Source organism: Myotis nattereri (genome assembly GCF_964212035.1).
Source record: "Myotis nattereri genome assembly, chromosome: 2".
NCBI lineage: Eukaryota > Metazoa > Chordata > Mammalia > Chiroptera > Vespertilionidae > Myotis > Myotis nattereri.
In genome coordinates, this window is record NC_138076.1 from 43768412 (window position 1) to 43782382 (window position 13971).

The window sequence follows — 13971 nt, forward strand, 5'->3', positions numbered from 1 at the left end:
TTGATCCCGGGCTGGAGGCAGAAACGTCCATGTGAGAGTGAAACATCCATGGGCTGCCTCCTCCCTGGGATGCTTCTCTTTCTCTCCCTTTCCCTTTCTCTCAAGGGGGGGGGGGGGGTGGGGAAGGAATAAAAATGTACTTTTAAAAAACCTAACACAAATCATGTCAGTCCTTTCTCATACTCCCTTCCCATTTCACTTGGAGTGAAATCATGCCCCCCCCCGCCCCCCCCCCCGCCCCAATTCTTTACTTCCTCTGATCCTGGCCTCTTTGCTAGTCTCTGAACACCTTGCATGTGCATCTGCCCCGTGCCTTTGCACTCGCTCATTTTTCCACATGGAATACATTTTGTACAGATCTGTGTAGGCTCTGATAGGTATCTACCTACCCTCTGATCAGAGCCCTCCACTTTCCCTCCTTCACTCGCTGTCCCTCTCAGCAGAGCACCCTTTTTCTTCTTAGTACTTAGTACTTGCACTCATGTTAATTGTTGATGTTGTCAGTTTCTCACTTTGGAAACGAGAGATTATTTTCTTCCCTGCGCTGAATTCATTGTGCCCTTACAATGTCTGACATATAGTCGATGCTCAGCAAATATCTGTTAAAGTGGTTAAATGCATAAACACTGAAAAACTACAGGATGAAGGCAAACACAATGCCCTGAGAGGTTCAAGGTTACCATTTAGTCACTTTGAAATATATCCATTGCCGTTGCTCAAATTCATGTATGAAGAACTAATGCTGAAAGTTTAGGATGACAGTGGGAGAACACATTTTAAGTCTCTCTCTCTCTCCCCCACTCCCCCCCCCTCCCCCCTGCGCTTTTCTATGTAGGATTTCGAGCTTTTGGAGGACGGGGACCTAACTGTGATAGGAGATCGGGGAGCCACGCTCAGCGGAGGGCAGAAGGCCCGGGTTAGCCTCGCAAGGTAGATCCCGTTTTGGTGGTCGTTCTGCACGTGCCTCTTAGGCTGCTTCTGGGGGTGGCGCCCACGCAGACCCCTTGCCGTGTGTCGGTGCTTAGTGAAGCGCTGGTCCTGGACCGTTTCCTTGGCTTTGGAATGAACATCATCTGAATCGTTGAGCACTGTTGTGATTCAGAGATGAAGTGTATCGCTGTCTGATATCTCTTTCGTTTTCTAGAGCCGTGTATCATGATGCAGACATCTACCTCCTGGACGATCCCCTCAGCGCCGTGGATGCAGAAGTCGGCAGGCACTTGTTCCAGCAGTGAGTTTCCTCATGTTTTATGTCATTTCTGCTTGCCAAGCACCCTGTGCCCCAGAAGATCCTGTGCGTCTGTTTTGATGTCCCCTTTCCCCTCACCTCCCTCCTAAGAAGGTCCATTTTAGAGAACTGTTGCACAAACACGTGGGGTCAGGATGTGAAAAGACAGAAGGTGCTTACCGTGTGTGGAGGCGAGTGGAGTACATGCTTTAGGGAGTTAAGAAATAAATGGCAAATTTGGCAAGTTGTCCCCTCCCTCCCCCATGCGCCCACATACACTTGTGGTTTTTAACCACGATACTGTTGGTGGATCTGGACCCCAGAATTAGAAAGATGATGTACAGACTTTAAATCTAAGGTGGGACTCAGCGACCTGGTACTTGGTTGCCAGTTCTTTTGCTGCGTCATTGTTTTGGGCATGTTAAAAGGCACATTTTCAGTACCAACACTGCTCTTCCATAGAGAGACCTTGTTGGCTTATGCATATCCTGTAGGTTGGAATACCCACAAATGTAGGGTTAAATTGAATTTGAAAGTAAGAATCTAGAATCTGGCTTAATTCCTGCCTCTCACTTTGTGTTTCTGGAATGTGTTTTCTTTGGCTTTGCTTAGCTGCTGAGGCACTGAGCTAGAGCAATCTGACTCTTTTTTGAATACCATAACCCAGTGGTTGGAAAACTGCAGCTCGCGAGCCACATGCGGCTCTTTGGCCCCTTGAGTGTGGCTCTTCCACAAAATACCACGTGCGGGCGCGCACGTACAGTGCTATTGAAACTTCGTGGCCCATGCGCAGAAGTCGGTATTTTGTGGAAGAGCCACACTCAAGGGGCCAAAGAGCCGCATGTGGCTCGCGAGCCGCAGTTTGTTGACCACTGCCATAACCTAATGGGTGCTGACTGATGCTTCCCGTGAACTTTAGGCTGGCCTTTTCGAAAGCATTGTGAACTTGCTTTTACTAAAGCAGCCTCCACATCTCCACCACCGTTACCTTGCTGCTGTTTACCCTCTTAAAGCCAAGGAGCCCTTTCAGTTGCACTTATTGAAGCCCTACTGTGTGCACTGAGATAGAGGCTTTTACAAACGTTACTGCACAAAACATCTTTAGTTTACAAAGGAGTACATAAGCTAGAGAGGAGAAGGGCCCATACTGGACAGAAGAAAGGAGAACAAGAAGTTTAGATCTTGTTTTGGCCCCTAAGGAATTTGTCTCTACTTGCAGTTTGTCAAGACAAATGCATGGGGAAAAGTTTACTCTCGTGACTTAAAGGGCTTTGATAAAGGATAACAAATGCTATAAGGAAGTAAAAGAGGGTAGCTTAGATTGGAAAACTCACTATGCACTGGCCTTGGTGGGAAGTCCCCTGTGGTCCTGCAGGCTGAGAAGGGTGGGTGGAGACTGAATCTAGGATTCAGTTCCTTTTGCTAAAAGGAACAGTAGAGTCAGAGATGTAGAGGTCTGAAGAAGCAGGGCCTGTGAAAGGAACAGCAGAGCAGGCATGTCCTTACTGGAGGGTGCAGCCTGTGCAGCAGAGGGAAAGCTATTTGGAAATACCCACCATAAGGCCCTGTATTAGTTTGTTAGGAGTGTATGTGTTCAGGCTGCTGTAACAATACCATTGACCGGGTAGCTTATAAAGGATAGAAATTTATTTGTCTAAGTTCTGGGGGCTGGGAAGTCTAAGATCAAGGCAGATTTGTTGTCTGGTGACAACCCACTGCTTGGTTCCACACCTTGCTGTGTCTTTGAATGGTGGAAGGAGAAAGGCAGCTCTCTCTCCTCTTCTCTCTAAGGGCACTAATCCCATTCTTGAGGGCTCCACCCTCGTGACCTAATCACCTCCCAAAGGCCCCACCTCCAATACCATAACAGTAGGGATTAGGTTTCAATGTATGAATTTTGGAGGGCACAGCCACTTGGCTGCTGTAGCAAAGAATCACAGGCTGGGGGCGCTCAAACAACATAAACTGATTTTCTCATAGTTCTGGAGGTCCAAGATCAAGGTATTGGCAAGGTTGGTTTCTTCTGAGGCCTCTCTCCTTGGCTTGTGGGCGGCCGTCTTCCTGCTCTGTCCTCTTGTTCTTCCCTCTGTCCACCTGCACCCCCAAGGTCACTCTTCTCACGTCCTAACCTGCTCTTCTAAAGAAGCCAGTCATACTGGATCAGGGCCCACCCTCACGTCCTCATCTTGACTTAATCACTACTTTATAGGTCCTATCACCAAATTCTTAGGTACAGGGGGTTAAGGCATCCGTGAGAAATTGGGGGTAGAGGTGGGGAAATGACACATTTCGTTCAAAACAGGCCCTAGTTAGTGAAGTAAAGAGTTTCGAGCAGAGTCAGCAGTGTGTGAGAGAGAGACAGTGTGAGATAGCTCTGGGCCTGGGCACGAGGAACTGGGATTTGAGGTCACCCACTAAGCATGTGTTGCTGGGCCGGCCGGTCCTTTAACATTTGTACACCACAGTGTGTCTGTAAAATGTGCTTAGTTACTGGAGTGGTGAAAAGTTCTCGAGATGGATGAGGGTGATGATTAAAACGGCAAATTTTACTTTATGTAAATTGATTTCAGAGAGGAAAGAAGAGGGAGAGAGAAACATCAATGTTGAGAGAGAATCATTGACCGGCTGCCTCCTGCATGCCCCATATTGGGGATTGAGCCTATAACCCAGGCAAGTGCCCTGATCGAACCCTGACTTCCTGGTTCATAGGTGGGCACTCGACCACGGAGCCACGCTGGCTGGGTGGGAGGAGGGTTTTAACTGTTAAGTATCAGTGTGTTTATCACAAGAATGCTCCTAAGCTCTGCAAACACAGGCATTTATAAAGTCCTCTCACACCTCTTGGGTTTAATGACTTTGGATATACTCTTGATAGAAGCAAGCTTGTTAAAATTGTTGTTTGCTAATCAGAACCACGTTCTTTAGGGAAACTTAGGGCAGGGAGCACGAATGCAATTTAGAAAATCACTCAGCAGCAGCTGCAGAATGCTCTCAATGAGTTAGAAAATTGGATTGAACAATACGCTCTGAAAGATGGCGGTTGTGTTGAAGCTTAGTAATGTGAAGGGTTTTGTATGAAAAGTGAATGAATTACACTTCTACTTGCCACTAACAGTTTACTTCAGTCATGACTCTATACCCAAGGTTATTAAGGTTTGTGAGTTTTACAACTATATGTTGTAAACATTAAGTGGATTCTGTCACATACAGAAGGTTAGGGAGACCCTTAAGTTAAACGATATCAATCGCATCTGTTTGTAGTCACAGCCCCTGTTGTGTATTAGAAAGTTCCATACACCAGACCCCCACCTCCTGCATCATGAGTTCCTCGGGTCTGTCCTAATCAGATCTCCCACACGGATGCCTGTTCAGTTCAGCTTTCCTGCTTCAGGCCTGAAATGGCAATCAAGGTTCTTTGCATTCCGTGTGCCTCCAAAACTCTTGCTCTGACCTAGTCCAGCAGGTTGAATTGTGGCCATGTTCCTGAGATTTGCTCAGTGTGTGACGCGGGCAACCAAAGTGTGTGCCCAGAGCCCTGCCTGTGGTCACTACTTGCTTAGCCCCTACTTGCTTACCTGGTGGGGTTGTAGACCATTGTAGGATGCAGCTGGGTCTGAGTTCCAAGGGGTCGGCATTTAAATGTAGGAGCATTTTGAGGGGTTATTGTAAAAACAGCAACTCCAACGTTGAATACTGAGATGGCTCTTCATAAAAGAATCGACATGTCCTTTGAGCCACAGGGTAATTTTCGCTGTGATTTGGGCCATTTGAGTTCTGTTCTTTCATTTTCATATTAGGCAGGTTTTCAGTCCTAGATGTGCCTCCCAGATGGGACTGGGAATGTTGTAGGGACCCACCAAGGCTGCAACTAGCATTTATTTTTCTCTCTAATGTTATTTAGGAAGAAGTTTCTAACACTTGCACTCTGGCCAAGGTTACCGAGAATCTAAGACTTCTTTCATTTGCTTAATATGTACACCATAAATCATAAACACTCACCCAGGAAGCCATCTAAGAGAAATGTTCACGTTCTTATATGACACAGCTCCCTCCTTCTCCTAGCCCTACACAGGGAGAAAATAATGAGTATTTCAGTTCAGGTTTTGGACTCCTGGTATTGCTCAATTGTTTTTCAGCATGAAATACATAAATTGTTAATCTGAGTTTTAGGTGGGAAAAAAATAACAACAACATTTAGCATTAGCTACCTCCTGCACTGGACTGCTTTTTAGAATTTCTTTGTGGCGCTAGACTCAAGTTTGCTGCTGGTGAATTTGAGGACCCAGTTGGTTTCATTGATTTGTATTTGTATTTAAACCGCAGATCTTTGACTACTGTGTTGTCTTTGTCCCCTTATGTTTTCAGAATGTATGCTTTTCAATTTGGAGTACCCATTAATGTGTTTTTGCATACTGTACCTCTTGCATTTGTAGGTGTATTTGTCAAACCTTGCATGAGAAGATCACAATCTTAGTGACTCACCAGTTGCAGTACCTAAAAGCTGCAAGTCAGATTCTGATATTGAAAGATGTAAGTAATTTCTAGAAGCCTGAGAGCTTGCTAGCTCTCAGGCGTGTTGAAGGCAGGGCCTCCCAGTAGGTCACTGTCCTTATGGTTCTGGTAAACTCGCTCTTCCTCCTCACTTTTCCATCCCTTTCTTCTCAGAGCTTCTGTCCAGCCTTTGAGGATGAATCCCAAGACACGCAGAAATGTCACTATTACATCCTAAGCCATATTCCCCAAAGTCTAAAAATTGCTGCCTCTCTTACTGAATTGTAACTGTTTAGCCCGGCTGGTGTGGTTCAGAGGTTGAGCTTCGACCAGGGTCCCTGGTTCAATTCCTGCTCAGGGCACTATGCCCAGGTTTGTGAGCTCTATCTCTCCCTCTCACTTCCTCTCTGAAATCAATAGAAAAAAAAAATTATAACTGTTTTAGGGTTATGATGCTATTTCATTTAGAACGTTTTGTTTTCCTCTTCCACGATTTAAGTTGAAGTATGTTCTTTGGAAATCAGAGATATGAAGACATGTTTGTATCCATTTGATTGTTCTATGCAGATTCCCTAAAGAGTGTCTTCTATTAATGACAGAAGTGTGGTTGGGTAGCCGAGCCCCCCCTGGTTTGAGACACCCATGCTCCTGGTGTAGTTGGTTGCTAGTCTCACTGCACAGGATTTTCTGCATGCCTGACACATGTGGGAACCCATGCAGCTGTCAGACAAGTAAGTCCCTGCCATCATGGGACTTCCAACCTTCTGGGGATAGATAAATGTGACGAAAGTGATAGTGGGTGGGTATGTCATGACTGCCTCCCCAAGGAAGGGGTGTCTCAAGGGACCGAGTGTCATGAAGGTGCTAACCAGGTAGTCACTAGGGACAGGCATCTGGGCAAGGGGTCCAGTGGCAGGCTGCTGAGGAAGGAACTGATCTAGGAGGAACAAGCAGGAAGGCCGGTGTGGCTGAGGCCAAGTGAGCAGGGAGGTGGGCTGAGTGAGTCCAGAGCAGAGGAGTGTGTGGTCTGAGGCGTGACTGTAAAAGATCCTTCTGATGTTCACTGGAGAGGCGCCAGCAGAAACGATGAGAAGTCTCAGTAAAGTTCAGAAGATGGAAGGATGCCCTTAGTCTAGTGTTGTATTAGTTTCTAGAGCCACCACAACGAAATATCACAAGCTGGGTAGCTTAAAACAAATTTAATCTCACTGTCCTGGAGGCTACAGTTCACAGTCAAGGTGCTGGCAGGGCCACAGTGTCACTGAAGGCTTGAGGTGGCGTGGGGTGGGTGCGGGGTGTCCTTCCTGCCTCTCCCAGCTTCTGGTGCTTTGCTGGCCATCCTTGGCGGTCCCTGGCTTGCAGACGCAGCACTTCAGTCTCTGCCTCCATTGTCACGTGGTGTTGTCCCTGTGTCTGTCTGAGTCTCTTCTCTTTCTCTTTATAAGGACATCAGTCATTTAGGGCCCACCCTACTCCAATACAACCTCACGTTCACTTGATTACATCTACAAAGACCCTATTTCCAAATGAGGTCACATGTACAGGTATCATGTTTAGGACTTGAACGTATCTGTTGGGGGATGAATGGTGGTCCCCAAACAGCTAGCGTGCTTGGTGGGGTGGAGGTTGGTGAGAATTTTTAGGTCTTAGTGGTCAGCACATCACTCCTTGGCTTGCTAGTATTCGTGCCTCAGCACCTCCATTGTTAACCCTCGTCTGTTCTGTTCGAACAGGCCTTGGCATTTCTTTCCTAAGGACCAATATAAAAAGGCAGTTCCCTGTGTTGACTCTTTGCCACTCCTCCAGGGATAAGGAGCTCAGATTTCTCCAAGTTGAGAACCATTAAGTTCATGGGCAGAGGGGGTGAAACTACTATGGTACATAACCCCAGTGTTGGCAGTATTGCGAGTACAGAATCAGGGCAGGAGAATAGCCTCTTAAGCTAGTCCTCAGGTGTTTTGGGGGTACCCTTATTGCTTCCTTTGAGGACATCACCCCCAACATTAGTACTATCTAAACATTTGTCCACTGGTGATCACCCTGGATGAGTTGGGTTCATCCTTACTGTTCACTTGGCCCCTCTCTCACAGCAGAGGGGTTGCCTGCCCCCCCCACCCCTCACCATCCCCTCTTGGAGTTGTTAGTGCTTGGCTGCTGAGTAAAATTGCTGTGTCTATACCACCAGCTGTTTCCCTGTGCATCTCACAGGTACTAAGTAAAAAGTGGTAATTTCATTAAGTGAGGTGTATGCATGTTGCCTCGCAAGTGGAACAGGACACAGTACTATATCATGCATAATTTCCTAATTCTGCAGTATCAGATGGTTTCCCAAGGCTTCACTGGGTTTTTCTTGGTGGCCCACCTTGGGGGGATGGAATGAGGGGGACACCAGGAGGGCTGGGCCTTTTTCCTTCTGATCTGCCTTAACCAGGGCTGACCTTTGATTTGTTTTGCATCCAGGGATTTTGCCCAGTATTTCTTTACTGCTGAGTAAGTCAGCTAAGTCTTATTCCACAGGGTGAGAAAATAGTGAAAACATCTGCATATTTTTAAAAAATATATTTTATTGATTTTTTACAGAGAGGAAGGGAGAGAGAGAGAGAGAGTTAGAAACATCGATGAGAGAGAAATATCCATCAGCTTCCTCCTGCACACCTCCTACTGGGGATGTTCCTGCAACCAAGGTACATGCCCTTGACCGGAATAGAACCTGGGACCTTTCAGTCCGCAACATCTGCATATTTTTTATATAACTTTGTAAGGACAGGGAACTATATAATGAAGTGTCACAAGTGTTCAAAAATATTGTTTGATTGGCTGTAACTTGAGCGGTTGACTGACTGGGGAAAGCCTAGTTGGCTACTTGTGCTTGTTCCTCAGTTTTGTTTTCTCGGATTTGAGTGCATCGATCCTGGGGCAGGTTTTGGGTTCCTTGCGTAGGCTACGGAGGCATTAGGGCCATCCCAGTCTAATGGACTGTGTGTTTAATTATTTTAACACATGGGATATTGCACTTCCTGAGTTTCGGGGGGCAATTTTAGAGTAAAGACCATGAAGATGCAGCTCATGGGTTGTGTCCAAGGCTAGTTCCCACAGGTCTCGAGCCATCGGAGCGCATGGCAGGCCTTGTGACTGTGGTCTGCAGTGATTTGATGAGTGACTTTTACCTATGTAGGAGCGCTTGTGCATCAATTTTAAGTTGTTTTTTTCCTGGAAAATCCTCCCTAATTGTCTGTGTTCTTTTCAAGTCTGCTTGTTAGATGAGACTTATCTCAATTTCCATGTTGTCTAAAAAGATTTCTGATGTCCCCACCAACATCTATACTTTTGGCTTCCTTAAATGGCCATGGTAGTTATGTCAGTAATATCCACTTTTAACACACAATTCCCCATTTTCTTCATATTGCCTAGCACCTAACACAGGGTTTAGCAGAGAATGCTCAATTCCGCGTTGAATTAAACTAGGTTTGTTAACCAGAATTCCAGACTGAACGACAATTTTCTTACAAAAATCATAATTTAAGACGAATGAACATTTCTTGGGTAGTTATTACAATGGATTATTATTATCAAATGCGCAAATAGATTTATCTCAAATTCTTTATTTTTATTTTAGGGTAAAATGGTGCAAAAGGGGACTTACACTGAGTTCCTGAAATCCGGGGTAGATTTTGGTTCCCTTTTAAAGAAGGAAAATGAGGAGGCTGAACAAGCTTCCATTTCAGGAAGTCCCACACTGAGGCATCGGACCTTCTCAGAATCTTCAATTTGGTCTCAACAGTCATCTAGACCCTCATTGAAAGATGGTGCCCCAGAGAGCCAAGCTGTGAGTATCTCATCATGCAACGTGCCCTGGCTCTGTCTGCTCTTAGTGGCTTCATGGACCTGAGATTTGACAGTCTGTTCCATGCTTCTGTGTCTCTGGATCTATTGTGGTCATCAGTTTATTTTGCTTATTAGATTCCACATGTGAGTGAGATCATGTGAATGTGTAATCTAAGTCCTCCAGACAGAATTGCAGAAATGCACTAGATCTTCCTTAAAAATATGCACTGTATTCTTCGATATGTGAACCCTACCATCCAAATCCAGGGCTTGGATGATTCAGTATTCGAATTAGTCTCTCACATTTGAAACTCAGGAATCACTCTTTACAACAAATTGATTCAGATCATACAGTCTCCCTTGTTATTCAAACTCTGATCACTCCATTTCGATGTTCTGACTCAGTTTACTGTATTTAGCCAATATTTTGAACTCCTCCTGTGTTTCATGTTTCCATTACTGAGTGACACTAATAGTGATACATTGGTTCCCTATCATCTATATATATATATAAAAACCTAAGTGACTGGCCAGCCATCTGACCGTCCGACCAGCATGTCAGGCTATGACATGCACTGACCACCAGGGAGCAGACTCTCAATGCAGGAGCTGCTGAGCTGCAGTGACTTGGCAGCTGCAGTTCTCAGGTGATGCACCTGGAACCAGAGCGGAGGGAGCCCAATTCTGGGGTGTGTCACCCGAGAACCACCCTCTTGCAATCTGGGACCCCTCGGGGGCTGTCAGAGACGTGGTTTCAGTTCAGTCCCTGTAGGCCAGGCAGAGGGACCCCACCAGTACAAAAATCCATGCACCAGGCCTCTAGTTTTGTATATTGTTTTGGAACTTGCTTCTGCATTTATATGTGAATCCAGTATGTTGTGCATGTGCTGGAAATCATGGCATTAAGTAAAGATACACAACAATGATAACCTCATGCAAATGATACTTTCTTATTTCTAAAGATTCCAGGAAGTGGGATGGCTGGGTCCAAGGGCAAATGTGTATATGGTGTGGCTAGATCTTTCCACACCATATACACATTTGCCCTCTCTGTAGGAGATACAACATTTCTCTGTAGGAGATGTACCATTTTACACTTCTACCAGTACATGTGATGTGCGTGTTTTCCCATGGCTTTGCCAATGGAGTGAACTTTTGAAATTTGGGCATCACTTAAAGTTTTGTCTCTCACTGCCTTTTTCCTTCCCAGGTTGAGAATGTACAGGTTGCAGTAACCGAGGAGAGCCGTTCTGAAGGAAAAATTGGTCTTAAGGCCTACAAGAATTACTTCATAGCCGGTGCTCACTGGTTCACCATCATTCTCCTCATTCTAGTCAACATTGTGGCTCAGGTACTTAGGGACATTTGTTTTTTTGTGTGCCCTCAGCTTGATATCTACAGTAACATTTATATTTTTACTGTATCTGTCCATACTACATTCCTGTATTTTTCAGTTCACTTGCATTTGCATTGAAACGTACTATTGGTGGGGATCGGAAAAAGTGATGCCTACTGGTGTCGCATGTCCATTACAAGGAACTTCTAGGGGGGAAAACGGGATGCCTTTTAAAGATTTAAAAATGTACTGTGCACTTACTTGACCTGTTGCTCTCCGGGATGTGGGGTTTGGCACAGCCGTGACCTGAGCTTGAAGGACCGTTTTCTGGGGCCTTTCCCTTCCTCATTTTAGTGAGTGACGGTTTTTGAGCTGGAAAGTCATGCTAGTGTTTGACCGTTGTGTTTGTTTGTTTCCCTGCCCTAGCTTTCCTATGTTCTTCAGGACTGGTGGCTGTCATACTGGTGAGTTGTTTCTGGTCTGGTCGGAGGTGCTATAAAATCGAGGTGAAGCCTCCCTTCCCTGCAGAAGCAGCGGGGGTGGTGGGGTTTGCTCCCCCTCCTCCTCCTCGAGACCTCACTTAGTTTCCCTGAAGAAAAAGGAAGTTCTTGCTGGTGGACCATGACCCTCCCCCGGTCTCTCCTATGTCGGATCCTCAGCAGGGTCTTCACAGTCAATTCTGAGACCTCAAAGTCATGATTCAAATTGAATTTTTATAAGGTAGACAGGCACCCACAGGACCCTGTGAGCTGGGAGTCATCTTCCAGCATAGAACATGTCTCCCAAGTTGAGGATAAGTGGGTTTTTTTTTGTTTTTGATTTTGTTTGTTTTGGTATTTACCTAAATTCCATCTATGGTTTAATATTTTTCCTGCCTTGTTCCATAGGGCAAATCAACAGAGCGCTGGGAATGTCACTGTAAATGGACAAGGAAATGTAACTGAGGAGTTGTCTCTTAACTGGTACTTAGGGATTTATTCAGGTAAAGTGTCATCACTTGGTCTATTATATGAGAGTCTGAGGTGCTTACAATGCGCCTGTGTGAGGAACTAGGCTTCCGGGAGTAATTCAGTAATGTCTTAACAGATTAAGGGTCTGAGTCGCATTTACTCTGTGAATTAATTAGAATAATTATTTTTTTAAAAATCTACTAGAAGAAAGAGGTTCAGTGAAGACTCTTAATTTGCTCTGTACTGGATTTTGGAAGTTAAACCGGGATTGAGCATTCAGAAAATCAGCCACTGGAAATATGTGGCTATTGTCTATTCTAATAGGTTGCTTTAGCTAAATCTTATATTATTATATGGATGGGCAAGGGGATTAGAAACGGATCCCCACCCTCTGGTTCGGATTGTTCCAATACTGTTTGAATAAACCCTGGCTTTTGTTGAACTTGGATGCAATCCTCTGGCAGCAAGGCCCCCCAGATAAAAGCATTATTCCCTTGCAGGTATGCAAAGCTTCCCTCACCGTGCTGCTCATCTCATGGGCTTCACTAATTACTTAAGAGGGAGGCTAAGCAGGGAGAAACCCAGTGTCTGGGAATTACGCTGCCTTCTCTTTCTTACCTCGAGATCACAATGTTATCGCCTTCCCAACTGTGGGAGTAATTTAACATCTGGCTTGACAGGCCAGCATTACCACCGTGCTCCATTTTCACAAGAGTGCTTAGAATATATGTAGCATTCCATACTTTTTAAAGGAACTCCTCATCTAAAATTTTAAGTATCCCCACAGGTATCACGCATGCATGCTTTCCTCAAAGCTAGAGTGAGTCATGTTTGTAAGAACCCACTCATTGAAAGGTGGTATTTATTTCATTGATCACTCGCTAAGAAATCTAAATCCATTTGCTGTTTACCTTCCATATTGGTGGACAATGGATGACCTAAAGGAAGAGGGAAATGGTTCTGTCATATATTCATGTAGGATGATGGGCTACGGAAAATGCCTGTTGATGGAATTGAGAAATCTGACCAGCCTTCAGAGTTTGAACAGATGATGTGTTATCTGAGGGGGAAAAAGTACTTAGTGGCATATTTATTGCAAAAGTTATCCTCACTTTATTTAGCATTGTGAGTTCCCGAGATGTTAGGAGAGCTATTTTAATGTGCATAGTAGGTATTTATGTCATTAATAAAATATATAATTTAAATGATTATGTTCATATAAAATGCTTTATTTATATAAAACACTTAGTGAGATTAGTTCCTCATTCAGGTTAATTATGTTAAAATATGATTTGTATTTTCTTGCAATTCAGTTATTTAAGAGGTTTTCTAATTGCAACTTAAGATGGTATTTTTATATTCTTTAAAGGCACTTGGGCATTTTTTACAAGGAAATGGTCAATTATTTCTCCTCTTTCCTGTTAATATCATATGCTGTTATCAAAACATACCACAATTTTAGAGTATGGGACATGTTGTAAGTAGTAAGATTTGGAATATGGAGAAGGGAAGATCAACTACTTTTTATAATTGTTTTTCTTCTGAGTTTTTAATAGACCATGTAATTGAATTAGGAAAGACTAGAATGAAACTGTAGTTTACACCTGATTTTCCCCCCGTGTAGTTTCTATTTGAGAGAAAAGTAAATTATTTTATATTCTTTATAAATGTGTCTTGCAAATGCATTAAACTCTTAATAGAGCCCAGATCCTTTATGGAATAGAATACGTGATCTCTTTATAAGCTGCCTGCCACCCTTTAGCATTGTTGAAGGGAGTGCAGAGACCCTGTGCTGAGGGATGTTTCTTCGTTTCAGGTTTAACTGTGGCTACCGTCATTTTTGGCATAGCACGATCTCTGTGGGTATTCTACGTCCTAGTTAACTCTTCCCAGGCTTTACACAACAAAATGTTTGAGTCCATTTTGAAAGCTCCGGTACTGTTCTTTGATAGAAATCCAATAGGTAAGTCAGATACCAAGTTTATTGGTAAATATGTCTTATTAACACATTTAATGTCTGATTGTGTTTCAGTGTTTGAAAGTGGAGACAAAGCGTGGAATCAAATCACTCTGTGTGTTGATTCACTTTCTATAAAGAGCTTCACTGATTTCCTCCCAGAGAAAATCGGAATAGAGGGGCA

General features: G+C 44.3%; 1 protein-coding gene across 1 annotated transcript in view; it reads left to right on the plus strand.

The window, feature by feature from the left end:
• ABCC4 (ATP binding cassette subfamily C member 4 (PEL blood group)) overlaps window positions 1-13971 on the plus strand; it is a gene marked incomplete at its 5' end in the record, with an annotated part of 254269 nt that overhangs the window by 97332 nt on the left and 142966 nt on the right. Inside the window, 8 exons of the mRNA XM_081082354.1 lie at window positions 836-930; window positions 1145-1231; window positions 5662-5758; window positions 9336-9545; window positions 10755-10895; window positions 11307-11344; window positions 11768-11862; window positions 13647-13793. Of these exons, the coding sequence (XP_080938480.1) occupies window positions 836-930; window positions 1145-1231; window positions 5662-5758; window positions 9336-9545; window positions 10755-10895; window positions 11307-11344; window positions 11768-11862; window positions 13647-13793 (910 nt within the window). The remainder of the gene's footprint in view (window positions 1-835; window positions 931-1144; window positions 1232-5661; window positions 5759-9335; window positions 9546-10754; window positions 10896-11306; window positions 11345-11767; window positions 11863-13646; window positions 13794-13971) is intronic.